This window comes from Porites lutea, chromosome 13 (genome assembly GCF_958299795.1).
Source record: "Porites lutea chromosome 13, jaPorLute2.1, whole genome shotgun sequence".
Lineage (NCBI taxonomy): Eukaryota > Metazoa > Cnidaria > Anthozoa > Scleractinia > Poritidae > Porites > Porites lutea.
In genome coordinates this window covers 20,062,267-20,089,058 of record NC_133213.1, presented here as the reverse complement: position 1 = coordinate 20,089,058, position 26,792 = coordinate 20,062,267, and the positions used below count along the sequence as shown (strand labels likewise).

Below are 26,792 nucleotides of genomic sequence, written 5' to 3'. Positions count from 1 at the left end.
TTCTGTGATTGAAAAAAGTGTAAATTTTGCAAATTTCTTGTCCCAACTCATCTAGTAATAATGGGAGACATGTTTAAGAACGAGCCATGCATGTGCACTATATTTTTTATATCTGGTTGATGAAAAGATACAGAATTAGTGCATAGAAGTTGTAGCACGTTAGCGAGGCAATGCTGGATTCTGTTATAAGCAGCAGACCTGAAGTGGGCCGCATGCAGATAGTCTTTGGCTCACAATTTAAAGGAGCACATATTGTACTAAGAATTGTCCATGGTTCTTTCTGCGGAAAAAGCAATAAATTTTCCAAATTTCTGGTCCCACTTCATATAACAATAATGAGACATATTTTAAGAACGAGACAAACATGTACACTTTCTATCTTTTTTCATACATTTGGTTGATGAAAAGATACCGAATTAGTTTGAATAGTGCATGATATATGTTTTATGAAGGAGATAAACATGTAATATTTGGATCCAATGTTTATGTTTAATAAATACGGTGAAGTATGCGATAAGTCAAGCCACATCGAAAGAAATACTAAGAAAATGTTTACTTAACCTGTGAAGTACATGGCACAAATACATAAGCTTAACTGAAACGACTTCCATTCATTGTTTTCAGGTATATTTGATTCAGTTGTATTTGATAAATGTTGCCTCACCGCTAAGTAAAGTCGTTTTCAGATATATTTGATTCAGTTGTATTTGGTCACAAAGGCTCCCAGCTCACAGTTATTGGGGCCTCTTATTAGGTATGTATAGGACCTTTTTTTTTAATTAATGTTGCCTCACACTTATAGGGACGTCTTTAGTTATATAATTTGAAGGGACCAATTTTGGCATCCAATTTGATTTGGCACATTCTGGATATCACCAACCCTCTGGGGATTTTCGCCAATTTCCCCAAAATCGCCATTTTCGCCCAAATCGCCAGTCTCCAATGGGCTGGGACGTTTTCGCCATTATCGCCAGCCCTATGGCGATTTCTCCAAAATCTCCATTTTCGCCCAAATCGCCAGTCTCCAATGGGCTGGGACGTTTTCGCCATTATCGCCAGCCCTATGGCGATTTCTCCAAAATCTCCATTTTCGCCCAAATCGCCAGTCTCCAATGGGCTGGGACGTTTTCGCCATTATCGCCAGCCCTATGGCGATTTCCCCAAAATCTCCATTTTCGCCATGGGGCCGGGACGTTTTTCGCCATTATCGCCAGCCCTATGGCGATTTCCCCAAAATCTCCATTTTCGCCCAAATCGCCAGTCTCCATGGGGCCGGGACGTTTTTCGCCATTATCGCCAGCCCTCTGGCGAATTTCGCCAAAATCGCCAATTTTGCCAAAATCGCCAGTCTCCGAGGGGCCACGTTTGGCATCCAACTCAAATTGTCAGAGGCTGGCGATTTTTCGCCATTTCTGCCATTTTCGCCATTGCATGCAATTCTTAACGTAAGTGGAAATGGAGGGGCATTTTGGTGGTTCGTTTATATTATCGTTTGCTTTAATATATAGAAAAAAGTATCCTCAAAGAATTTTAAGTCATATATTTGGTGAGAAGCATTTTAATTATTACCGTAAAATTTGCAATGTAGTCAATTATTTCCATAAATGTACTCATTATGGTTTCCGGGCTCTATCTTTTTATCTAAACCGTTATTATACGCAGCGAGAAAGGTTCGGGACAAGATGGTCATAATAAATAATTATTTTTTTGGTTAAATATTAGGTTTCTTTCTTTTACCTTCTTTTTGCATTTTTTTCTCTCTTTTGAATATATTTAATTTATTGTAGTTCCCCTTCATTGATTAATTTTTATTTTTCGATCACTTTCTTTCATTCTTTTGACGAAAGCAAAAGTAGACAATGTCTAATGCACTTACTGTAAAGTGCTCAGCGACCAGTGGGGGTTTTTGAAGACAAAAAGATCCCAAAAAATGTTTTAATTAGGTTTTATACAATTGTATTTCAAAGAAATTGCAATTAAATAATAATTTCCTTACCGTCGAGACAGGTTAAGCTGAGCTGTAAAATAGAACATAAGTCCGTGTTAGAATAAATTTTGGCAAGTGACAGGGCCGGGTTTCAGTTTATTGCTAATTTTAAATTTTTAAATTCAAAATGGCGGAAAGAAAAGCATAAGTTATGGATCAAAAGCAAGCGAAAAAATGCACTACATGGCCAAAAAGCGATTAAAAACTAAGAAATGGTATATACCTTTTAGGTATAGTAATTTCGCAGTTTTGGCTAGATAGTATTTTGCAGGGTTTTATTTTCGGGATTGTAAGGCAAATATGAAAAATAGTCCTTAAATTTCGCCATTGAATGGTTCTAAACTTCATTTACCTATTAAAAAAAATTTGAACTTTTTGAAATCTCTAAATAATCTGGATCAAGGAAAACACATATTCAAAAAAAAAACTTTTAAGGTAAACTGGAACAAGCAAAAGACATATTTGAAAATTAACTTTAAAGTGTATTATTATGATTATGATTATGATTATGATAATGATTATGATTATGATTATGATTATGATTATTATTATTATTATTATTATTATTATTATTATTTCATCCTACTGATGAACAATTGGGACATGTAGATCTATTTTTTAGCAACTACTATAATTTGCAGTCTGTCTACTTTGAATTTGAATACGAAATGGCACTTGCCAGTAAAACCAATTAAAAAATGTGTATTTGTCGATGCATATTCTGTATATTTTTCTGTTATTACTTGTTAATTTTTTTTTCTTTTATTTGAATTTTCTATATGGGTATTAAGTTTCACGAGGATTTCAGTACTGGTGGGTCTTAAATTTGGCGATTTTTTTCTAAAATCGCAAAAAAAGACTAGCGAAATTAATTAACTACCAAGAAGGCATATATGTTAAGAAACAGCTGAGGAGAAATGCACAAAAATATTTACTTAATTCTTAACCTTAGATAAGTAAATGAAGCTTAGCCTAACCAACAACCGTGAGAGCTCCCGGTCCTTCGAGTTGGGCTTAACAACGTTTCATAGAAAGTGTAAGAATGTTATACAAAACGTTTAAAGGCGTCCGTCCGTGTTAAACCTGAATTGACCATACAAGATTTCTTCTCATGATATTCTTCACAGCACGCCGTATCTCGCTGATTCTCCAACAGTACAAAACCGGGTTTAAAAAGGAGTTAATGAAAATAGCTGTTGCAGCATAGTCATAGGCAATCCTTACTGTTCTCGAAAACCCGATAAATGTTTCCGTCACCAACAGAACCATGTATGGAAGATAGAAAATTAAAAACAAGCCGTAGATAAAAAGCACTGTGGCAGCTGATTTTCTGCATTTGAGTATGTTCATTGTTTTGTTTCGAAGATGGCTGACCGCCATGTCTTGGTCCTTTATCTGATGTTGGTGCCTTCGAACAATTCTGAATATTTTCCAGCTACTTGCCATGATCACAAAGAAAAAAACGAAGCCTAATCCTATCGGAATAAAGAACCATTTGTTTGTCATCCAAAACCTCAGTAATACGGTCACTGTCACAAACATCCACAAAACAAACATGGTTTGAAACACGCGTGGAACGGTGACAATCGTGTTGTATCGTAGATGAAGTGTTAATGCTAGAAGTCGGTCAATAGACACTGCAGCTAAGATTAGAAAAGAGACGCCAGTTGTTGTCCAACCTGACAGAAACTGAACCATTTTCAATTCGCAAAACACAGCGAAATTCTCCTCAAGCTCGGCTATTTTATGAGCTACATAAAGTGGTTGACATACCAGGCCGACAAGGAGGTCAGAGACCGCCAGGCAGCCCAAAAGGATGAACGGTGGAGAATGAAGTTCTTGGGTTTTTCCAATTGTAAAAACGATAAGAAAGTTTCCCAAACACGTCACCAGAGAGAATAGACAATTTAGACTACACGTTACAATGTTTGCGGTAAAAACACCTTCCGTTCTATCGAAGTTAATGTACTTGTCTTCAAAAAAGAAACAGTTTTTTCCTGTTTGGTTCATGGCAAACATAGCTTCTTGTCAACAAATAAGACGAAGTTGCTGGAAAGTTGCTTTGAGCCAGTTAAATATAGATCCCAATCTTTCTCTCCCTCTTCACTGAGTCAGGATTCGACTTGTAGTATTTTTAAGTGTTTCTCTCAAACTTTGTTGGTCTTTAGAAATCGTAAGTGGGAAATACAGATCTTTTTTTAACTATTTGAAGCAAATTTTCATTTTTTCTTTCAATATATAGAATTGCCAATTTGACCGAACTAACTGCCGAGTTTACTTGCTTCATTATATAAGAAAATGTCTGACTGGTTGTTTACGTTCACAGTGAAAATTAGAATTGGTCAGGACTCGAAACCATATTGGCCACCCGTTAACATGCTTAAAAATGACGAATACTTCGCCAAAATCGGCAGACTCCGAGGGGCCAGGACGTTTTTCGCTATTATCGCCAGCCCTCCGGCGATTTTCCCCAAAATCGCCAATTTCGCCAAAATCGCCAGTCTCCAAGGGGCCACTTTTGGCATCCAACTCAAATTGTCAGAGGCTGGCGATTTTTCGCCATTTTTGCCATTTTCGCCATTGCATTCATTTCTGGACATACGGAAAATGGAGGGGCATTTTGATGGTTCGTTTTTATTATCGTTTTCTTTAATATAAAAAGTATCGAAAAAAGTATCCTCAAAGAATTTTAAGCCATATATTTGGTGACAAACATTCTAATTATTACTGTAAAATTTATAATGCAGTCAATTATTTCCATAAACGCACTCATTATGGTTTCCGGGCTCTATCATTTTATCTGAACCGTTATAACACACAGTGAGAAAGGTTCGGGACAAGATGGAAGCCTAATCCTATCGGAATTAAGAACCATTTTTTTGTCATCCGAAACCTCAGTAATACGGTCACTGTGACAAAACATTCACAAAACAAACGTGGTTTGAAACACGCGTGGAACGGTGACAATCGTGTTGTATCGTAGATGAAGTGTTAATGCTAGAAGTCGGTCAATAGACTTTGCAGCTAAGATGACAAAAGAGACGCCAGTTGTCGTTCAACCTGACAGAAACTGAACCATTTTCAATTCGCAAAACACGGCCAAATTCTCCTCAAGCTCGGCTATTTATGAGCTACATAAAGTGGTTGACATACCAGGCCGACAAGGAGGTCAGAGACCGCCAGGCATCAACGGTGGCGAATGAAGTTCTTGCGTTTTTCCAATTGTAAAAACAATAAGAAAGTTTCCCAAGCATGTCACAAGAGAGAATAGACAAATAGACTACATTGTTACAATATTTGCCGTAAAAACACCTTTCGTTCTATCGAAGTTAACGTACTTGTCTTCAAAAAAGAAACAGTTTTTTCCTGTTTGGTTCATGGCAAACAAAGCTTGTTGTCAACAAATAAGACGAAGATTGGCCTTACACTAAAGGGATATAACTGCTACGCGAGGACTTAGCTTATTCTAAACGTTTCCATCAAAATTGATTTGTTACTGTCGCAGGAAAGGTTGTTATTTCTTGGTAGTTTTATTTTATTATTACAATTATAATTATAACTATTATTATTAGATTATTTGACTACCAGCATGCCTTTACCATGAGGAAATGTTTCCTTTATACAAATTTTACAATAAGAGATAGACAATATATTATTTCAGGATTTAAAGACCAAATATGGAATTTAAAATATCCATCTTAATCGAGATATTTGGAATGTGATTTCAAGTTTAATCTGTTCTCAGTTATCTGTAGAAAGTGGAAACAATTATACAGAAAAATACAAATTCAACAATATAATGTAAGAAAGCAAGGACAACATTGGTGATAATGTCACTAGAGATCTACAAGTGAGAAACTTTTCGAGTTCTTTAAGAGACAAGCAGCACTGAGGTAGAGGTGCTTTTCGCGCTATTTAATTCGGAACGTGTGTCTTAGGGGAATAGGGGCTTTGGGTTAGAGAGAAAACGTCTTTTAATAAGCGTAGGCTCCGAAATTTAGTTTATCATGTGTGCGTTATCTGATTCATAATTTAGAGAGACTCTTTATCAAACTATGTGCTCGCGATTGCTTCCTCTTGACGTATTTTGGAAAGGCAGCTCTCGAAAAGCCGAATAATCTAATTTTGACAACCGACGATTTTGATTGTCATTCCTGTAGTTTTCAATCCCAGTCAGACTTTTTAAATCCTTCTCTGTTAAAACGCAAAAGACATTAAAATCGTGTATTGTGCCTGCTCAGCTAGCCTTTTAATTAATTCAACTTTAAAAGGACTTCCTAAGGGCTTGTTTATGGAGGAAAGTGCACTTAGCTTATCCAGCTACTGGCACTCTACTCGAGCAAATAAAGCGCGTATAGTTTAACGTTCATATCTATTCAAAGCACAGGACAGCTTTGTAAATAAGCAGACGTGTCATTCTCTGGATGATCTCCTAACAAAATTTTTCACAGCGCGTCGTATCTCACCGATTCTCCAGCAGTACACAACTGGATTCAAACAAGAGTTGATGAAAACAGCAGTTGCAGCATACTCATAGATAATCCTTACTGTTCTCGTATATCCGACGAATGTTTTCATCATCAGCAATACCATGAAAGGAAGGTAAAACATTAAGAACAGACCGTAGATATAAAGCACTGTCACAGCTGATTTTCTGCACTTGAGTATGTTCACTGTGTTGGCTGAAAGATGGCTGACAGCTATAGTTTGGTCGTTTATCTGCTGTTGGTGTTTTCGAACAATTCGGAATATTTTCCAGACACTTATCATGATGACAAAGAATGTAAGAAACCATAATGCTATCGGGATAAAATACCATTTGTTTGCCATCCAAAACCTCGGTAGAACGGTCACTGTAGCAAAGATCCACAAAGCAATAGTTGTTTGAAATACGCGAGGAACAGTGACAATCGTGTTGTATCGTAGATGAAGAGTTAGTGCTAAAAGTCGGTCAATTGACACTGCAGCTAAGATGGCGAAAGAAACACCAGATGTCGTAAAACCTGACAGAGACTGAACCACGTTCAAAGTACAAAACACAGCGAAATTCTTCTTAAGTTCCGCTATTTTATACCCCACAAAAAGCGGTTGACATATAAGGCCAACCAGAAGGTCTGAAACAGCAAGACAACCCAAAAGGATGAACGATGGCGAATGTAGATCTCGGGTTTTTCCAATCACAAATACAACAATAAAGTTTCCTATGCATGTAAGCAAAGAAAAAAAAGAGTTGAGGATACATGTTACAATATTTGTAATGAAGACTTCTTCCGTGCTATCAAAGTGAAGCTGATCTTCAAAGAAGAAACAGTCTTTTTCTGTATTGTTCATGGCGAACACTGAAGCGTGCTGCCAGAAAGCCGTTCTCAGCTAGCGCCAGATGAATTGAAGCTAGTCTATCTTTATCTAGTCGCTCTTCGTGGAGTCAGCATTCGGATTGCACTGGTAATTTTTTTTCATTTTTTTTTCTTGTCATCTGATGCTCATATACTAACTCAAGCTCAGGTTACGACTGAAAAAAAACTCAGCATACGTAGATCGATTCAACTGATCCAGCACACTTCAAAATTTTCCTAATATACAACATCGCACGTTTTTAAGGCACGTTCGTGACAAAACTGATTGCCAGTTTTATACTTACGTCATAACATAAATAATAGACTACTTCTTTACGCTCACACTGACAATTACGATTAGTTGTCATGAATTACAACAATGTTGATCACACGTTTACATATCTAAAATGACGAATACTTCTAGGAACAATATTAACTGCAACGATGTAAATTTTTGGCACTACACTTAAGCCATATAAATGCTAGGCGAGTACTTAGTGTAGCTTCGGGACCTTTCCAGCGATCGTCAGATTTTAATTTATGCCTGTGAAAAGGGCATTTGTTTTTTATTCGGAAGATGAGACTACACGCGTATACCTTTACCAAAACCAATGTTTCAATATTAAAGTTCAATAACAATGCAGTTTTACAATGTTAAGCATCAAGACCAAATTAATATTGAGTGGAAAACATCCATCCAAACGCTGACATTCGGAATGTGATTCCAAGTTTAATCTGTTCTCAGTCATCTTTATCAAGGTAGAAAATCATAACAGGAAGTTAGAAGTTCAACAGCTGCTGTTCTGAATATATTGTACCATTAGACGTTAAGAAAGAAAGATCTGTGGCGGTTTCACAGCAGACTTAGGAAGATCGACTTTTTGAGTTTTTTTTTTTTCTTTTTTGAGAGACGATTTTCAGAGAGAGAACGTGAGCCATAAGTCCTAAAGGGGTTGTGTTAAGGCTACCAACAATGCTCATCTTGTTGTTAATAATCATATGCCAATTACGCGTCCTTGTTTGCCTTGGAAATGGAGAAATTACTTATGAATGACAAAATAACAGCTTCGTGTCAAACAAATATGTCTCTCAACAAATAATTCTGAACTTTAAAAAACTGTTAGGCTAACCGGTTTGCAAAATCCACATGAATTGCCATCCGCTTCAATCTTCTTCAACATCTTCCCTTTTTTAGTGTATTTGTTGTGATATTTCTATCTTTTTCTAACGGTATGAGAGGTTATTTTTATGTTTCGCTCAATTTGGTGGCAGTTTTCGCAGTTTGAGTTTCATAAATTTCTTGAGACAGCTCTTTTTATGCTGCAGGCCAGTGGCAGGTTCCGGATCACGCAACAAGTATCCTCAAAGAATTTTAAGCCACATATTTGGTGACAAACATTCTAATTATTACTGTAAAATTTATAATGTAGTCAATTATTTCCATAAATGCACTCATTATGGTTTCCGGGCTCTATCTTTTTATCTAAACAGTTATAATACGCAGCGAGAAAGGTTCGGGACAAGATGGTCATAATAAAATTATTATTATTATTCACAATGGAACATACAAAATGGAACTTAACAGTAAAACTAATTTAACAAATGTGTATTTGTCGATGTATATTCTGTATATTTTGCTGTTATTACTTGTTTTGTTTTTTTTCTGTAATTTGAATTTTCTATATGGCTATTAAATTTCGCGGGGATTTCAGTCTTCGTGGGTCTTTAATTTGGCGATTTTTTCTAAAATCGCAAAAGACTCGCGAAATTATTTAACTACCAAGAAGGGCTATATGTTAAGAAACAGCTGAGGAGAAATGCATAAAAATATTTACTTAATTCTTAACCTTAGATAAATAAATAAAGCTTAGCCTAACCAACAACCGTGAGAGCTTCCGGTCCTTCGAGTTGGACTCAAAAACGTTTCAAAGAAACTGTAAGAATGTTATACAAAACGTTTAAAGGCGTCCGTCTGTGTTACACCTGAATTGACCATACAAGATTTCTTCTCATGATATTCTTCACAGCACGCCGTATCTCGCTGATTCTCCAACAGTACAAAACCGGGTTTAAAAAGGAGTTAATGAAAATAGCTGTTGCAGCATAGTCATAGGCAATCCTTACTGTTCTCGAAAACCTGATAAATGTTTCCACCACCAACAGAACCATGTATGGAAGATAGAAAATAAAGAACAAGCCGTAGATATAAAGCACTGTGGCAGCTGATTTTCTGCATTTGAGTATGTTCATGTTTTGTTTCGAAGATGGCTGACCGCCATGTCTTGGTCCTTTATCTGGTGTGGTGCCTTCAAACAATTCTGAATATTTCCCAGCTACTTGCCATGATCACAAAGAAAAAAAGGATACCTAATCCTATCGGAATAAAGAACCATTTGTTTGTCATCCAAAACCTAAGTAATACGGTCACTGTGACAAACATCCACAAAACAAACATGGTTTGAAACACGCGTGGAACGGTGACAATCGTGTTGTATCGTAGATAAAGTGTTAATGCTAGAAGTCGGTCAATTGACACTGCAGCTAAGATGACAAAAGAGACGCCAGTTGTCGTCCAACCTGACAGAATCTGAACCATTTTCAATTCGCAAAACACAGCGAAATTCTCCTCAAACTCGGCTATTTTATGAGCTGCATAAAGTGGGTGACATACCAGGCCGACAAGGAGGACTGAGACTGCCAGGCAGCTTAAAAGGATGTACGGTGGAGAATGAAGTTCTTGGGTTTTTTCAATTGTAAAAACAATAAGAAAGTTTCCCAAACATGTCACCAGAGAGAACAGACAATTTAGACTACATGTTACAATATTTGTTGTAAAAACACCTTCCGTTCTATCGAAGTTAACGTACTTGTCTTCAAAAACTAGAAACAGTTTTTTCCTGTTTGGTTCATGGTAAACAAAGCTTGTTGTCAACAAATAAGACGAAGTTGCTGGAAAAGATCCCAATCTTTATCTCCCTTTTCACTGAGTCAGGATTCGACTTCCAGTATTTTTAAGTGTTTCTCTCGAACTTTGTTGGTCTTTAGAAATCGTTAGTACGAAATACAGATCTTTTTTTTAACTATTTGAACCCAATTTTCAGTTTTTGTTTCAGTATGTAGGATTGCCAATTTGACCGAACTAACTGCCAATTTTACTTGCTTTATAATATAAGAAATTGACTTAGTTGTTTACGTTCACAGCTACAATTACAATTGGTTTTCAGGAGTCGACACAATGTTGGCCACCCGTTAGCATGCTTAAAAATGACGAATACTTCAGTGACCAATATTTGCTGCAACGGTGTATTTATTCAAGCTTGGCCTTACACTAAAGGGATATAATGGCTACGCGATGACGTAGCTTATTCTAAGCGTTTCCATCAAAAGTGATTTGTAACTGTCGCAGGAAAGGGTTTCTGGTAGTTTTATTTTATTATTAAAATTATAATTATAACTATTATTATTAAAATTATAATTATAACTATTATTATTAGATTATTTGACTACCAGCATGCCTTTACCATGAGGAAATATTTCCTTTATACAAATTTTACATTCAGAGATAGACAAAATATTATTTCAGGATTTAAAAACCAAATATGGAGTTTAAAATATCCATCTTAACCAACATATTTGGAATGTGATTTCAAGTTTAATCTGTTCTCAGTTATCCGTAGAAAGTGGAAAAATTATACTGTAAAATACAAATTCAACAATATAATGTAAGAAAGCAAGGACAACATTGGTGATAATGTCACTATAGACCTACAAGAACTTTTCGAGTTCTTTAAGAGACGAGCAGCACTGAGGTAGAGATTGCTTTTCGCGCTATTTAATTCCGAACGTGTGTCTTAGGGGAATAGGGGCTTTGGGTTAGGGAAAAACATCTTTTAATAAGCGTAGGCTCCGAAATTTAGTTTACCAGGTGTGCGTTATCTGATTCATAATTTAGAGACTCTTTATCAAACTGCTTCTCGCGATTGCTTCGTTGACGTATTTTGGAGAGGTAGCTCTCGAAAAGCCGAATGATCTAATTTAGACAACCGACGATTTTGATCGTCATTCTTGTAGTTCTCAATCCCAGTCAGACTTTTTACAATCCTTCTCTGTTAAAACGCAAAAGACATTAAAATCGTGTATTGTGCCCGCTCAGATAGCCTTTTAATTAACCCAACTTTGAAAGGACTTCCTAATAAGTAAAGCGCGTATAGTTTGACTTTCATATCTATCAGCTTTGTTGATTAAGCAGACATGTCATTCTCTGGGTGATCTCCTTATAAAATTTTTCACAGCGCGTCGTATCTCGCTGATTCTCCAGCAGTACACAACTGGATTCAAACAAGAGTTGATGAAAACAGCAGTTGCAGCAAAGTCATCTACAATCGTTACTGTTCTCGTATATCCGATAAATATTTTCATCATCAACGATACCATTAAAGGAAGATAAAAAATTAACAACAAACCATAGATATAAAGTACTGTCACAGCTGATTTTCTACACTTGAATATGTTTACTTTGAAGGCGGGAAGATGGCTGACAGCTATAGTTTGGTCCTTTATTTGCTGTTGGTGCTTTCGAACAATTCGGAAAATTTTCCAGATACTTATCATGATGACAAAGAATGTAATAAACCATAATGCTATAGGGATAAAATACCATTTGTTTGCCATCCAAAACCTCGGTAAAACGGTCACGGTAGCAAAGATCCACAAAGTAATAGTTGTTTGAAACACGCGAGGAACAGTGACAATCGTGTTGTATCGTAGATGAAGAGTTAGTGCTAAAAGTCGGTCAATTGACACTGCAGCTAAGATGAGAAAAGAAACGCCACCTGTTGTCCAACCTGACAGAGACTGAACCACGTTTAAAGTACAAAACACAGCGAAATTCTTCTCAAGTTCCGCTATTTTATACCCCACAAAAAGCGGTTGACATATAAAGCCAACCAAAAGGTCTGAAACCGCAAGACAACCCAAAAGGATGAACGATGGCGAATGTAGATCTCGGGTTTTTCCAATCACAAATACAACAATTAAGTTTCCTATGCATGTTAGCAAAGAAAAGAAAGAGTTCAGGATACATGTTACAATATTTGTAATGAAGAGTTCTTCCGTGCTATCAAAGTGAAGCTGATCTTCAAAGAAGAAACAGTCTTCTTCTGTATTGTTCATAGCGAACAAAGCGTGCTGCCAGAAAGCCGTTCTCAGAGCGAGATGAACTGAAACCAGTCTTTCTTTATCTAGTCGCTTTTCATGGAGTCAGCGTTCGGATTCGATCTTTTTTTTCATTGTTTTTCTTGTCCTCTGATGCTCATATACCAACTAAAACTCTTTTTACGAGTGAGAAAAAACATACGTGGATCGATTCAACTGTTCAAACACACTTCAACATTTCCCTAATATACAACATAGCACTTGTTTAAAGAACAGTGGTTTCATGACATAAATAATAGACTACTTGTTTACGTTCACAGTGACAATTACGATTGGTTGTCACACGCTAACATACTTAAAATGGCGAAAACTTCTGGTACCAATATTTGCTGCAACGATGTAAATGTTTGACACCACACTTGAGGCATATAAATGCTAGGCGAGTACTTAGTGTAGCTTCGGATCCTTTCCAGCGATCATCAGATTTTAATTCATGCCTGTGAAAAGGGCATTTATTTTTAATTCACAAGTTGAGACTACACGCGAATACCTTTACCATAACCAATGTTTCAACATTACACTGTTCAATGACAATGCAGTTTTACAATAGTAAGCATTCCAATAAGATGGACACCATATTGTTTCAGGTTTTTAGAGACCAAATTAATATTGAGTGGAAAACATCCATCCAAACGTTGACATTCGGAATGTGATTCCAAGTTTAATCTGTTCTCAGCCATCTTTATAAAGCTAGAAAATCATAACAAGAAGTTATCAGTTCAACAGCTGCTGTTCTGAATATATTGTACCATTAGACGTTAAGAAAGAAAGATCGGTGGCAGTTTCACAGTAGACTTAGGAAGACCGACGTTTTGAGTTGTTTTTTTTCTTCTTCTTTTTTGAATGACGATTTACAGAGAGAGAAATTGAGCCACGAGTCCATCTCATCTTGATGTTAATACTGCCAATTACGCGTCCTTGTTCGCCTTGGAACTGGAGAAATTACTTATGAAGGACAAAATTACAGCTTCGTGTCAAACAAATATGTCTCTCAACAAATAATTCTGAACTTTAAAAAACTGCTAGCCTATTAACCGGTTTGCAAAAACCACAATGGCCATCCGTTTCAATCCTCTTCAACATCTTCTCTTTTTTAGTGTATTTGTTGTGATATATCTTTTTCTAACGTTTTGAACGGTAATTTTTATGTTTCGTTCAATTTGGTGGCAGTTTTCGCAGTTTGAGTTTCATAATTTCGTGAGACAGCTCTTTTTATGCTGCAGGCCACTGGCAGGTTCCGGACCCCGAAACAAGTATCCTCAAAGAATTTTAAGCCATATATTTGGTGACAAACATTCTAATTATTACCGTAAAATTTATAATGTAGTCAATTATTTCCATGTCCCAGTATTTGTCGATGCATATTCTGTATATTTTGCTGTTATTACTTGTTAATTTTTTTTTCTGTAATTTGAATTTTCTATATGGGATTTCAGTATTCGTGGGTCTTTAATTTTCCAGACAGCCCAAAAGGATGAACGGTAGAGAATGAAGTTCTTAGGTTTTTCCAATAGTAAAAACGATAAGAAAGTTTCCCTAGCATGTCACCAGAGAGAATAGACAATTTAGACTACATGTTACAATATTTGCGGTAAAACACCTTCCGTTCTATCGAAGTTAACGTACTTGTCTTTAAAAAAGAAACAGTTTTTTCCTGTTTGATTCATGGCAAACAAAGCTTGTTGTCAACAAACAAGACGAGGTTGCTGGAAAGTCAGTTTGAGTCAGTTAAATAGATCCCAATCTTTCTCTCCCTTTTCACTAAGTCAGCATTCGACTGGCGGTATTATTTAAGTGTTTCTCTCAAACTTTGTTGATCTTTAGAAATTACTCCTTTTTGGGGGTTATTTTAACTCCTAATTTAACTCCGAATTTGCGGTCATTTTTACTCCTGAAAAAGAGTTTTTTTTACTCCCAGTCTTCTGGAGTTAAAATAACTCCGAAATGGGGTTACTTTTACTCCCTACATGGGTTGGTTTCACTCTTTTTGGAGTTAATTTAACTCTGAAAGTGGAGTAAAAATTTAGGTACAGGATAACTCCTTTTTTGGGGTTATTTTAACTCCGCGGGGTCACTTTTACTCCTGAAAAAGAGTTCTTTAAATTCCTTTTTGGAGTTAAAATAACTCCCCAAAAAATAACTCCACTGTAAGGAGTTAAATTAGCCCCACTAGAGGAGTTATTATAACTCCTTGAAAATTACTGTGTGGGAAATACAGATCTTTTTTTAACTATTTAAAGCAAATTTTCATTTTTTGTTTTAATATGTAGGATTGCCAATTGGATCAAACTAACTACCAATTTTACTTGCTTTATTTTGTAAGAAATTGACTTAGTTGTTTACGTTCACAGCTACAATTACAATTGGTTTTCAGGACTCGACACAATGTTGGCCACCCGTTAACATGCTTAAAAATGACGAATACTTCAGTGAGCAATATTTGCTGCAATGGTGTATTTATTTAATGCTTGGCCTTACACTAAAGGGATATAACTGCTACTCGAGAACTTGGCTTATTCTAAACGTTTCCATCAAAAGTGATTTTTTACTGTCGCAGGGAAGGGTGGTATTTTCTGGTAGTTTTATTTTATTATTACAATAATTATGACTATTATTATTATTAGATTATTTGACTACCAGCATGCCTTTACCATGAGGAAATGTTTCCTTTATGCAAATTTTACAATAAGAGATAGACAATATATTATTTCAGGATTTAAAGACCAAATATGGTGTTTAAAATATTCATCTTAACCGAGATATTTGGAATCTGATTTCAAGTTTAAACTGTTCTCAGTTATCTGTAGAAAGTGGGAAAATTACACTGAAACATACAAATTCAACAATATATGTAAGAAAGCAAGGCTAACATTGGTGATAATGTCACTATAGACCTACAAGAACTTTTCGAGTTCCTTAAGAGACGAGCAGCACTGAGGTAGAGATTGCTTTTCGCGCTATTTAATTCGGAACGTGTGTCTTGGGGAAATAGGGGCTTTGGTTTAGAGAAAAAAGGCTTTTAATAAGCGTAGGCTCCGAAATTTAGTTTTATTACCAGGTGTGCGTCATCTGATTCATAATTTAGAGAGACTCTTTATCAACTTGCGGGTAGGCGATTGCTTCTTCAATTGACGTATTTTGGAAAGGCAGCTCTCGAAAAGCCGGATGATCTAATTTTGACAACCGACGATTTTGATTGTCATTCCTGTAGTTCTCAATCCCAGTCAGACTTTTTACAATCCTTCTCTGTTAAAACGCAAAAGAGATTAAAATCGTGAATTATGCCCGCTCAGCTATCCTTTTAATTAACCCAACTTTGAAAGGACTTCCTAATAAGTAAAGCGCGTATAGTTTGACTTTCATATCTATCAGCTTTGTAGATTAAGCAGACATGTTATTTTCTGGATGATCTCCTTATAAAATTTTTCACAGCGCGTCGTATCTCACCGATTCTCCAGCAGTACACAACTGGGTTCAAACAAGAGTTGATAAAAACAGCAGTTGCAGCATACTCATAGACAATCCTTACTGTTCTCGTATATCCGACAAATTTTTCCATCAGCAACGGTACCACGAAAGGGAGATAAAAAATTAAGAACAAACCGTAGATATAGAGCGCTGTCACAGCTGATTTTCTGCACTTGAGTATGTTCACTGTGTTGGCTGGAAGATGGCTGACAGCTATAGTTTGGTCGTTTATCTGCTGTTGGTGTTTTCGAACAATTCGGAATATTTTCCAAATACTTATCATGATGACAAAGCCGATAAGAAGGATTGATGCTATCGGTATAAAATACCATTCGCTTGCCATCAAAAACCTCGGTAAAACGGTCACTGTAGCAAAGATCCACAAAGCAATAGTTGTTTGAAATACGCGAGGAACAGTGACAATCGTGTTGTATCGTAGATGAAGAGTTAGTGCTAAAAGTCGGTCAATTGACACTGCAGCTAAGGTGAGAAAAGAAACGCCAGCTGTTATCCAAGCTGATAGAGACTGAAGCACTTTCAATGTACAGAACACTGCGAAATTCTCCTTAAGTTCAGCTATTTTATGTGCCACAAATAACGGTTGACAGAAAAGGCCAACCAGAAGATCTGAAACCGCAAGACAACCCAAAAGGATGAACGATGGTGAATGTAGATCTCGGGTTTTTCCAATCACAAATACAACAATGAAGTTTCCTATGCATGTTAGCAAAGAAAAAAAAGAGTTCAGGATACATGTTACAATATTTGTAACGAAGACTTCTTCCGTGCTATCAAAGTGAAGCTGATCTTGAAAGAAGGAACAGTCTTCTTCTGTATTGTTCATAGCGAACAAAGCGTGCTACCAGAAAGCCGTTCTCAGCTAGAGCCAGATGAATTGAAACCAGTCTTTCTTTATCTAGTCCCTTTTTATGGAGTCAGCGTTCGGATTCGATTTTTTTTCCTTGTTTTTCTTGTCCTCTGATGCTCATATACCAACTAAAACTCTTTTTAGGAGTGAGAAAAAACATTACGTAGATGGATTCAACTGATCAAACACACTTCAACATTTCCCTAATATACAACATAGAACTTGTTTAAAGAACAGTGGTGTCAAAACTAATGGCCAGTTTTATACTCACGTCATGACATATATAATGGACTACTTGTTTACGTTCACAGTGACAATTACGATTGGTTGTCACACGTTAACATACTTAAAATGACGAAAACTTCTAGAACCAATAATTGCTGCAACGATGTCAATGTTTGGCCCTACACTTGAGACATATAAATGCTAGGCGACTACTTAGTGTAGCTTCGGATCCTTTCCAGCGATCATCAGATTTTAATTTATGCCTGTGAAAAGGGCATTTATTTTTAATTCACAAGATGAGACTACACGCGAACACCTTTACCATAACCAATGTTTCAACATCACAGTTCAATGACAATGCAGTTTTACAATGTTAATATGATAATAAGATGGACACCATATTATTTCAGGTTTTTAAAGACCAAATTATTATTGAGTGGAAAACATCCATCCAAACGTTGACATTCGGAATGTGATTCCAAGTTTAATCTGTTCTCAGTCATCTTTATCAAGGTAGAAAATCATAACAGGAAGTTAGAAGTTCAACAGCTGCTGTTCTGAATATATTGTACCATTAGACGTTAAGAAAGAAAGATCGGTGGAAATTTCACGGTAGACGTAGGAAGACCGACTTTTTGAGTTTTTTCCTTCTTCTTCTTCTTTTTTGACAGACGATTTGCAGAGAGAGAAAGGAGTTGTGTTAGGGCTACCCAGCTCATCTTGATGCTAAGAATGCCAATTACGTACGCGTCCTTTGTTCGCCTTGGTACTGGAGAAATTACTTATGAATGACAAAATTACAGCTTCATGTCAAACAAATATGTCTCTCAAGAAATAATTCTGAACTTTACAAAACTGTTAGGCTAACCGGTTTGCAAAAACGACATGAATTGCCATCCGCTTCAATCTTCTTCAACACCTTCCCTTTGTTAGTGTATTTGTTGTGATATTTATATCTTTTTCTAACGTTTTGAGCAGTTATTTTTATGTTTCGCTCAATTTGGTGGCAGTTTTCGCAGTTTGAATATTGATAAAATTCGTGACACAGCTCCTTTTATGCTGCAGGTTACAGGGTAAAAACTATTCTAGAAAGTCTAAGTGGCGAAGTTATCCTCGCCAGGTGCAAGCTAACTCTTTCAAAATTAATTCAAAGACTCTATACTCAACTGCGTGCATTGTTCGTGTTTTTTTCCTCTGAGGTATTCTGGAAAGGCAAATTTCGAAAAGCCGATCTATTTTAGTCACCCGACGCTTTGATTGTCTTCCTTGAAGTTCGCAAATAAAACTTTTTCATTTGTTTTTTGCCGGTTTAAAAGTGGTTGGGAGTCGGAAATGTAACACAAAACCTGACATTGGGGACTCTTGTATGGGCATTTCTGACAAAATCGAAGTCGCAACGATCGGTATTAAGGAAAACGCTCCGACGATCTTAACTCAGGAATTATATATAAAGCGACGATCACATTGCTATTCCGATCAAGTTCTACAACGTTAGACATGCAATGCAGCTGTCAAACCGTGCATGTGCTTGCACATTAAAAGCTTTTGTTTTTCTTATCAAACCTGTGGCTTTTTTATTTTCAGGGGCACCCAACGATGGTTTTCGCCCTAACTACATTAAAACCTCTTGTAGGCTATCCAGAGTACTTTTAGATATCTAGAAATGCATTCTAAGCGGCGCTATAAAATTTGTTTCCGTTCGGTCATACTAGGGAAACTTGAGTCTTTTCGAAATTACAAGGGCTTTAGTCTTATTTTCCCGACAATTTTAGCTGCAATTACACTTTAAAAGTTTTACGAAAGGGAGAATTTTTCTGATTCATCTCTGCATCTCATTTTCTATTCCGAACATTTCAGGTTTCCTTTTTCTACGAAAAAAAAGATTAATCTAGGGAGTGAAATGGGAAAAATTAAACTTCAGAAAATCGTAGCGAATTTATTAGATAAGCTTCGAAAATTGTACATGAATGGAACGGTCATCTAGAAATTTTCAGCCTTCCTCAAACTGTAGAAAACTCTAGGCAATTTTTGCTTCTCCGAACAGATATTTCACAGAAAACCGTCGTTGGGTGCCCCTGTATTTTAACGTTCCCTTCGTCGGCGGCGTAGTTGCTCGAGCTCGCTAGCAGCGTTACCACGCATTAAACCATTATGCGACGACCTCAGTCGTTGAAAGACCGGCGATTTGATGAAAAAACAAAACGAAAACGTTTACAAAAACCCATAGCCGAGAGCCTCACGATACGTGCTCAAAAAGCCTCTTTTTCAGCTGACTTTACATAATGACTTCCTGAAAGTTATCAAGTTAGCTATAGGGGCTGAATTTTAGGACAGCCAATCGTCATTGTCATGTTGAGCAAAAACAACTATTGATTAAACATCACGTACTAAATAAATTCGGCTCTTTACCTTGTGAAGGCTAATTTTTATGGCCATGTCACCAATTTGTATGCAAATTTGCTTGGCAAAGGTTAAGATGATCTGAATTTATATACTTTAAGGTTACTTGCTTTGCGAGATAACCACTGAAAATTGAACAATTGTCTAGAGCTTTAACTGTTTTTGTTATCAGAAGGCACTTGGGGAGATTGGCGTCGGTTTCAAAACACAAGACGACTTTTGGACAAGCTTCACATATTAACAGGACAATTTCCTTGTCATGAACAAAACAAACAATAATACCTGCTTTTTCTTTGCAGAGAAATTCGTCAACCTCGACAGAACAGAGGACGTTTTTATCACCGACGTCTTTACTGTTATCCTAAATTTTTTGTTTTCTTTAATAACATGTGTGGGAAACTTTCTCATTGTATTTTCGATTGGAAAAACCCGAGATCTTCATTCGCCATCTTTCGTCCTTTTGGGTTGTTTGGCAGTTTCGGATCTTCTTGTTGGGCTGATATGTCAACCACTTTTAGCGGCGTTCAAAATAGCTGAACTTAAAAGTAATTATACGGCGCGCTGTACATTGGAGATGCTTCTGCACACAACAGGGTGGATGACGTCTGGCGCATCTGTTCTGACTTTAGCTACGGTGTGTGTTGATCGAGTTCTCTCACTAATCCTACATTTACGATACAAAGCCCTGGTAACTGTTCCGCGCATTTTTAAAGCTTTTTCTGCTGTGTGGATCGCATCGATCACAGTTGTAGTTGTTAGGTTTCGTATGGGTAGTGGATGGTCTTTCGTTGCGATTGTCGGATTTCTTCTTCCCTTCCTTGTCATAGCCGTTTGTACGTTAAAAATATTTCAGGTTGTTCGAAGACACCAACGCCAGATAAACGATCAATCTGAGGCTCTCAGCTATCTTCAATCCAACACAGTAAATGTACTCAAGTGCAGAAAATCAGCCGTGACAGTGCTTTATATTTATGGTCTGTTCGTTATTTTCTACCTGCCCTACTTTGTAGTGATGGTTTTGCAAGTGTACGTTGTTGGATCCACAAGAACAGTAAGGATTGCCTGTGACTATGCTACGACTGCTGTTTTTATGAACCCTTCTTTGAATCCGCTAGTGTATTGCTGGAGAAATAGAGAGATAAGACGAGCTGTAAAGAATATCTTGAGAAGGGATCGAATGATAAGTCCAATCCAACTCGAATGGCCATCAAACACACCTTCTCGATGTCGCCCCAGTCATACCAGACCATCGGATTTGCGACAGACACTTCCACCGCGGGTTACTGCATGGAAAGCGTTCCCACGGCGGCCCAAAGAAGTGCTTTAACCTTTTAAGCTACAATATCCACATACAAATTTTCCAAACTGGTCGCCATACATTTTCTTAAAGAATATGTTGAGAGAATTTGAAAAAAGATCAAGGCATTTTCTCTTTTGTGATCATTTTATTAATTCTCATAACCTAATCTCTTGACAATGTATGGATATCGATAAGAGAAAATTGAAGTTGGTCAAATTGATTGACTTAGATTGACTTAGAGTTGGCCAATTTTTGCCTGCGTGCTCAAATTTGGTTTACGCAGAAAAAAAGAAAGAGGCAGTTTCCCGTATTAAAGTCTTCTCTTTTCTTCTAACCACAGTCTCAGTCAAAATTGTTGGGACACTTTTGTGTCTCCTTGTCCCCTCAATGTTGGTGTACAAGATTTGGTGACCGAACCGCGATAAACAACTTTGAGAGGGACAAGGGGAGCACGAGAAGGAAAAAAACAGCGTTTGGTTTAAGTGTCTCAACTATTTTTGTCTGAGATTGCAGCTGTCTCTCTCTAATGTCATATTAGGAAGATGATTGCCTTGTCAAAACTGCCAATTACAATTGTCGCAGTGAGCGACAAGGCTTTAATAATTCCTATAAGCTGTAGTTCGTGTGAATTCTGACATTCAATTTTAAAAAAGAGAGTGGCAGCATATTAGTGACTATGCAAATTTTTCAGACAGACGAAATTTGTTTGATATGACCTTATGGGAATCAAACAGTCTGTATCATGTATATTGTTCCTGACATTCAAAAACTACTCGGTTGAATATATAGGAGAGTTAACATTAACGTTTACTCGGCTACAGACAGAGGACAGCTGTATAGCTAACCCTAAAACAGAAGCCTCTGTTGAGAGAAGAGACTTTATTAAGGCTGACTCGGTTGAAAAGAAAAGATTTACTTCAAAAAAAAACCTGCCTCGGTTGAGGAATAGAATGAACAAAGCTTGGCTCATCAGACACTATGAACAAATCAGAGAAAACCTGTTTCTTTTTTGAAGAAAAGTACATTAATCTGACTCTCGCCGACTCCGAAGAAGTTTTCATCGCCAGTATACTGACTTGTTCTTTCGATTTTTTATTTTCTGTGCTAACATGTGCGGGAAATTTCCTGATTGTATTTGCTATTGCAAAAAGCGAAGATCTTCGTTCACCTTCTTTCATTCTTCTTGGTTGTTTGGCAGCTACGGATCTCTTTGTTGGTTTTGTGTGCCAGCCGATCTCTGCGGCTCGTAAAATAGCCGAACTTAGAGAAAATGTAACCGCGTTTTGCACATTAAAAATGCTCCACTTCGTATCAGGTTGGATAACATCTGGAATTTCTTTGTTTACTTTAGCTGCAGTGTCTGTTGATAGAGTTCTCTGCCTAATCCTTCACTTACGATACAAAGCGATTGTAACAGTTCCTCGCACTTGGATAGCCACCTCTGTTTTATGGATATTTTTCATTGCATTCGTCGTTGTAAGGTTCTGGATGAGCAATGTATGGGATCTTATCGTGATGGCCGTAATGTTTCTAGTATTTCTTGTCATAACAACCAGTACCATAAAAATATTTCAGATTGTACGAAGACATCAACGGCAGATATGGGTGCACCATGTTCGAGCCAACACAGCTGCCAACACAGCTGCCAACACAATGAACGTATTGAAGTGCAAAAAATCAGCTGTGACAGTCCTTTATATTTATGGTTTGTTTTTAATTGTCTATCTCCCATTCTTTGTGGTATTAATCATTGACGTATTTATTGGATACACAAGAACGGTGAAGATTGCATATTACTATGCTGTAACTTTCATTTTTATCAACTCTTGTTTGAATCCGTTTGTTTATTGCTGGAGAATCAGAGAAATAAGGCGAGCCGTGAAGAATATCTTGACAAGAAGATAAATGAGCGCTCTTACAAAGGCTATGTCTTTGCGAATATTGCTGTTTAGGTCCATTTCCGGCTTAAGTCAGTACGGTCGAACTTCTCTAATACAGACACCGAAGGGACAGAGCGAAGTGTCCGAATTAGAGAGGTGTCCGTATAAAAGATGGGTCACTACGGTGACGTCACTTTTATGACTCCACTTATATTACAGTTTTATAAGTGTTCAGTAGCTAAAACCAGGCTCACACTCGTCTTTAAACTGCGCGCATTTAAAGTTATTAATTCACAGTACAAAGACACTGTCTTTCAGTAGCATACAACATTGTACATCTCAGCTACAGACAGAAAGACTGGCGCAGTGGTGACAGCACTCGCCTCCCACCAATGTGGCCCGGGTTCAAATCCCGGCGTCGACGCCATATGTGGGTTGAGTTTGTTGTTGGTTCTTTCCTGTGCTCCGAGAAGATTTTCGCCCGGTACTCCGTTTTTCCCCTTTTCTCAAAAACTAACATTTTCAAATTTCAATTTCGACGAGGAATACTAGCCGAAGAACCACTGTGGCGTGCATGTGCTACCTCTAAATCGTTATTTACGTATGTATTTATTTTTTTGTTTCAGTTTTTGTTTGTTTCAGTTTTTGTGGCTCTTTTAAAAAGTATAAAATGCAAACGTTTATGTAAATATCTTCTTACCCCATCCCCTGTGTGGTTTTGTTATAATCTAAAACGATGGTCAAAGTACTTTCCATGACTTTGGTATACGGCATGTAAATCAAATATCGTCATCAAACTATATTTGCGTAGGTATTTTGAAGTTATTTTACAACCAATTTAGCAAATTCGATTATTTATCCCGCGCTGATCGAAACTAAAGTAGTTGTCAATGCTTAGAAACAGAAACCTGGCTGAGAAGATGTAAATTATAATAAATTCAATCTGTCAAGTTTCCTTAGTGAGCTTTGAAACTTTTGATGATAGCATCACCTTGTTGGAGGACCAAAGAATTTTCTTTTGATCATGAAGACCTTGAACAAAACTGAGACAACCTGCTTCGGCTTTTACTTTACAGGTGTCACCTCTGATAATACGGGAGAACTTTTCGTGACAAATATTCTGACATGCATCCTCAATGTATTGTTCAGTATCATAACATGTGTGGGCAACTCTACGATTCTTCTTGCGATTAAAAATACACGAGATCTTCACTCGCCATCTTACGTCCTCCTGGGCTGCCTGGCTTTTTCTGATCTTCTCGTTGGCCTCATATGTCAGCCACTTTTCGTGGGGGTCAAGATAGCTGAGTTTGAAAGGAGCTTTACTGTGTATTGTTGGTTGAGAATGCTTCAGTCCAGATCAGGTTGGACAACAGCGGGCGTTTCGTTTTTCACAGTAGCTCAGTGTCCGTCGACCGACTAATCGCTTTCCCGGGGGGGCACTTGGCTATTTTCTGGGTGGGTATGTGCCGCCCGGGACTCCAAATTGGCAACCCGTTCTAGAAAAAATTTCCCCTAAAATTGATACCCCGTTCTAGAAATAGGCCAATTTTTTATACCCCGTTCTAGAATTCGCCCTCAAACTAACACCCCGTTCTAGAAATGGGCCAATTTTTTATACTCCGTTCTAGGGTGCAACAAGAGTACAACGGTTTTTGTTAACGCACTGAACCGTATTTTTAAAAGCAATCTGTCCTTGAATGCTTTCAAATGGCTACTTAAAAAAGGGGAGAGCTTTCGTGCGTTCGAAATATTATACCCCGTTCTAGAAAACGCCTCTGAAATGGATACCCCGTTCTAAACCAGGAGCTTCAAAATCACAACCCCTTTGGGCGGCACATACCCGTATAGGTAATGTATGGGAGTACCCCCCCGTGATCGCTTTACACCTGCACTTGCGATACAGCGCATTTGTCACCGTTTCTCGGGTTTTGCAAGCCACTCTGGTTATTTGGATCTTGTCCGTTATATTGAATGTCGTGCTAAGGTTTTGGATGACCGCCAAATGGTTTTTTATCCCGTTGGTCATTTTTGTTGTTGTATTCCTGGTTCTAACCGTCAGTACAATAAAGATATTTCAGATGGTTCGAAGATACCGGCGCAAGATAGAAAGACAAACTGAGGCCGTGAGCCATCCTCAATCAATGACAGTGAACATTCTCAAATGCAGAAAATCAGCTGTCACTGTACTTTATATTTATGGCTTGTTTATGATATGTTATGTCCCTTTCTTTGGAACTCTGATCACAGACATGCTCGATCGATATACAATCAAGATACAACTCGCTTATGATTTCTCTGGGACTGTTATTTTCGTCAACTCCTTTATAAATCCGGTTGTGTACTGCTGGAGAATCAGGGAGATAAAAAAAGCTGTAAAGAACATTCTAAGGGGGTGGGGTGGGGGACGGAATGAATAATACCCTCGCTCCTGGAAGCCAAAATGATTTCCTCGATGCCAATATGAGGGACCAAAGTTGGGGATTGGTATGGGAAGCAATGTTGGCGCACTATTGGGAGCACTCCCTTCCAATGTGGCGCGGGTTCAAATCCAGGCGTCGACCACATTTATGTGGGTTGAGTTTGTTGTTAGTTCTCTCCTTTGCTTTGAGAGGTTTTTCTCCCGGTGCTCAAGTTTTCCCCTCTCCTCGAAACCAATTCTTTGTTTGTTGTTGGTTCTCTCCCTTGCTCTGAGGGGTTTTTCTCCGGGTGCTCAGGTTTTCTTCTCTCCTCAAAACCAATTCTTTCAAAGTCCAATTCCATCTGTAGCGCACCGTCACGTCTAAATTAGTTCTCAAAAACTGCTAAGTGCTTTGTGGGTAAACACTTACAATTACAAAAATCAGTCTCCGAATTTGCTTTCATAATGCTAGGCTCCGTGCTTGTCCTTTTTTATCCTTCTACTGCAGAGGACGTTGTTTCTGTTTCTGTTGACCAGAAGAACAGAGTAGTGACCAGTCTTCATACTTTGATAAATAACTAGAAAGTAATTGAAAGTAGGATTCTATTTCTTTGCACAAAGCGATATATACTCGCATCTATAGTATAAACACCATGAGAAGGAGTGTTTCATCTGACATCCAAACAGCGACAAGTACATATTAAACACGAGAAGGAGCTATCCAAACACCAAGAAGTAATATGTCAAACAGGAGAAGAAAGATTTCATCTAATCTCCAAACACCGAGAAGTAACAAATTTAACACGAGAAAGAGTGTTTTATCTATATCCAAACTCCAAACACTGAGAAGTAATAATTATAGTAAATACGAGAAGGAGCGTTCCATCTGATATCAAAATACCGAGAATTATATATCCAAACACGACTGTGTGGCCCTGCCATGAATACAAGAATGTGGGAGAAACGTGTTAGCCAAATTTTTGATTACTAAATTATACAAACATAATAAACACCCACAGGTAGCCCAAGCTCCAAATATGTCAAATATGAGCATCGTTGAACATCGGCAATGTTGCGTAACATTAGAAATATAAGTATTTGTATGGCAAAAAAAACCTATCGTTTCCGTAACCTACGAAAATGAAAGCATTTCAATAAAAAACAGCCTACCTTACATAAAATGTGTGTGTGTGTTAAGTCTCCCCTGTACGTGTGGTCGATGGGCCGATTTAAGGCCGTTTTATGGGTTGTACTGTAAACGGTTATCTCTCTATATAGAGGTTTAAGATAAAACGCATTTGATAACCAGCAATGTTTAATAACAGTCAGCTGAACAGTCTCTGATCGGATTCAAATCCCTTCCAAAACAACGCATAAAGACACAGGAACACAGGTAAATACATCTAATTATTCTATTAGTTAATACAGCGTTCGGGCTCCCTCTAGTCCGTCCTTAACAGTGAGCCAATGAAAAGATAAACCGTCTTAAAACGTTCCGAATTAAAAGGAAAGCCTGCTTTTGTGATGAGAAAAACCCGAGCATTTTAATTACTCTTTCGGAGGTTTACCAAGCATTTTACTGCGAAAAATAGAGCTTTACGATAAAGCATTTTAAAAGAAAACAAAAGAATAACGTGAAAAAAGACTAATTTACAAAAGATCATAAGTCATTTGGGGTACTTACCCACTACACAAACCATACAGTTGAAAACG

General features: G+C 37.4%; 7 protein-coding genes across 7 annotated transcripts; 2 read left to right on the top strand and 5 right to left on the bottom strand.

Annotated features, from left to right (window-relative positions):
- Positions 1-2,963: 2,963 nt before the first annotated feature.
- LOC140923686 (melanocyte-stimulating hormone receptor-like) lies at positions 2,964-4,045 on the bottom strand. Its single transcript, XM_073373760.1, has one exon. It carries the CDS (start codon positions 4,004-4,006, stop codon positions 3,065-3,067), a length of 942 nt encoding a protein of 313 aa, XP_073229861.1. The 5' UTR covers positions 4,007-4,045; the 3' UTR covers positions 2,964-3,064.
- Positions 4,046-6,341: 2,296 nt separating this feature from the next.
- On the bottom strand, positions 6,342-7,540 carry LOC140923384 (melanocyte-stimulating hormone receptor-like). Its single transcript, XM_073373472.1, has one exon. It carries the CDS (start codon positions 7,316-7,318, stop codon positions 6,401-6,403), a length of 918 nt encoding a protein of 305 aa, XP_073229573.1. The 5' UTR covers positions 7,319-7,540; the 3' UTR covers positions 6,342-6,400.
- Positions 7,541-9,300: 1,760 nt separating this feature from the next.
- On the bottom strand, positions 9,301-11,268 carry LOC140922518 (melanocyte-stimulating hormone receptor-like). Its single transcript, XM_073372496.1, has 3 exons — positions 11,246-11,268; positions 9,691-10,220; positions 9,301-9,641 (listed from the first exon to the last, which is right to left on the bottom strand). The coding sequence occupies exons 1-3, from the start codon at positions 11,266-11,268 to the stop codon at positions 9,301-9,303; spliced, it is 894 nt and encodes a 297-aa protein (XP_073228597.1).
- A 51-nt stretch (positions 11,269-11,319) lies between these two features.
- Positions 11,320-12,728, bottom strand: LOC140923680 (melanocyte-stimulating hormone receptor-like). The gene has a single exon (XM_073373753.1). It carries the CDS (start codon positions 12,493-12,495, stop codon positions 11,578-11,580), a length of 918 nt encoding a protein of 305 aa, XP_073229854.1. The 5' UTR covers positions 12,496-12,728; the 3' UTR covers positions 11,320-11,577.
- Positions 12,729-15,749: 3,021 nt separating this feature from the next.
- LOC140923647 (melanocyte-stimulating hormone receptor-like) lies at positions 15,750-17,071 on the bottom strand. The gene has a single exon (XM_073373718.1). It carries the CDS (start codon positions 16,847-16,849, stop codon positions 15,932-15,934), a length of 918 nt encoding a protein of 305 aa, XP_073229819.1. The 5' UTR covers positions 16,850-17,071; the 3' UTR covers positions 15,750-15,931.
- Positions 17,072-21,316: 4,245 nt separating this feature from the next.
- On the top strand, positions 21,317-22,704 carry LOC140922517 (melanocyte-stimulating hormone receptor-like). Its single transcript, XM_073372495.1, has one exon. It carries the CDS (start codon positions 21,777-21,779, stop codon positions 22,701-22,703), a length of 927 nt encoding a protein of 308 aa, XP_073228596.1. The 5' UTR covers positions 21,317-21,776; the 3' UTR covers position 22,704.
- A 992-nt stretch (positions 22,705-23,696) lies between these two features.
- On the top strand, positions 23,697-25,098 carry LOC140922516 (melanocyte-stimulating hormone receptor-like). The gene is made up of 2 exons (XM_073372494.1): positions 23,697-24,074; positions 24,544-25,098. Exons 1-2 carry the CDS (start codon positions 23,703-23,705, stop codon positions 25,096-25,098), a joined length of 927 nt encoding a protein of 308 aa, XP_073228595.1. The 5' UTR covers positions 23,697-23,702.
- The last annotated feature ends 1,694 nt before the right edge of the window (positions 25,099-26,792 follow it).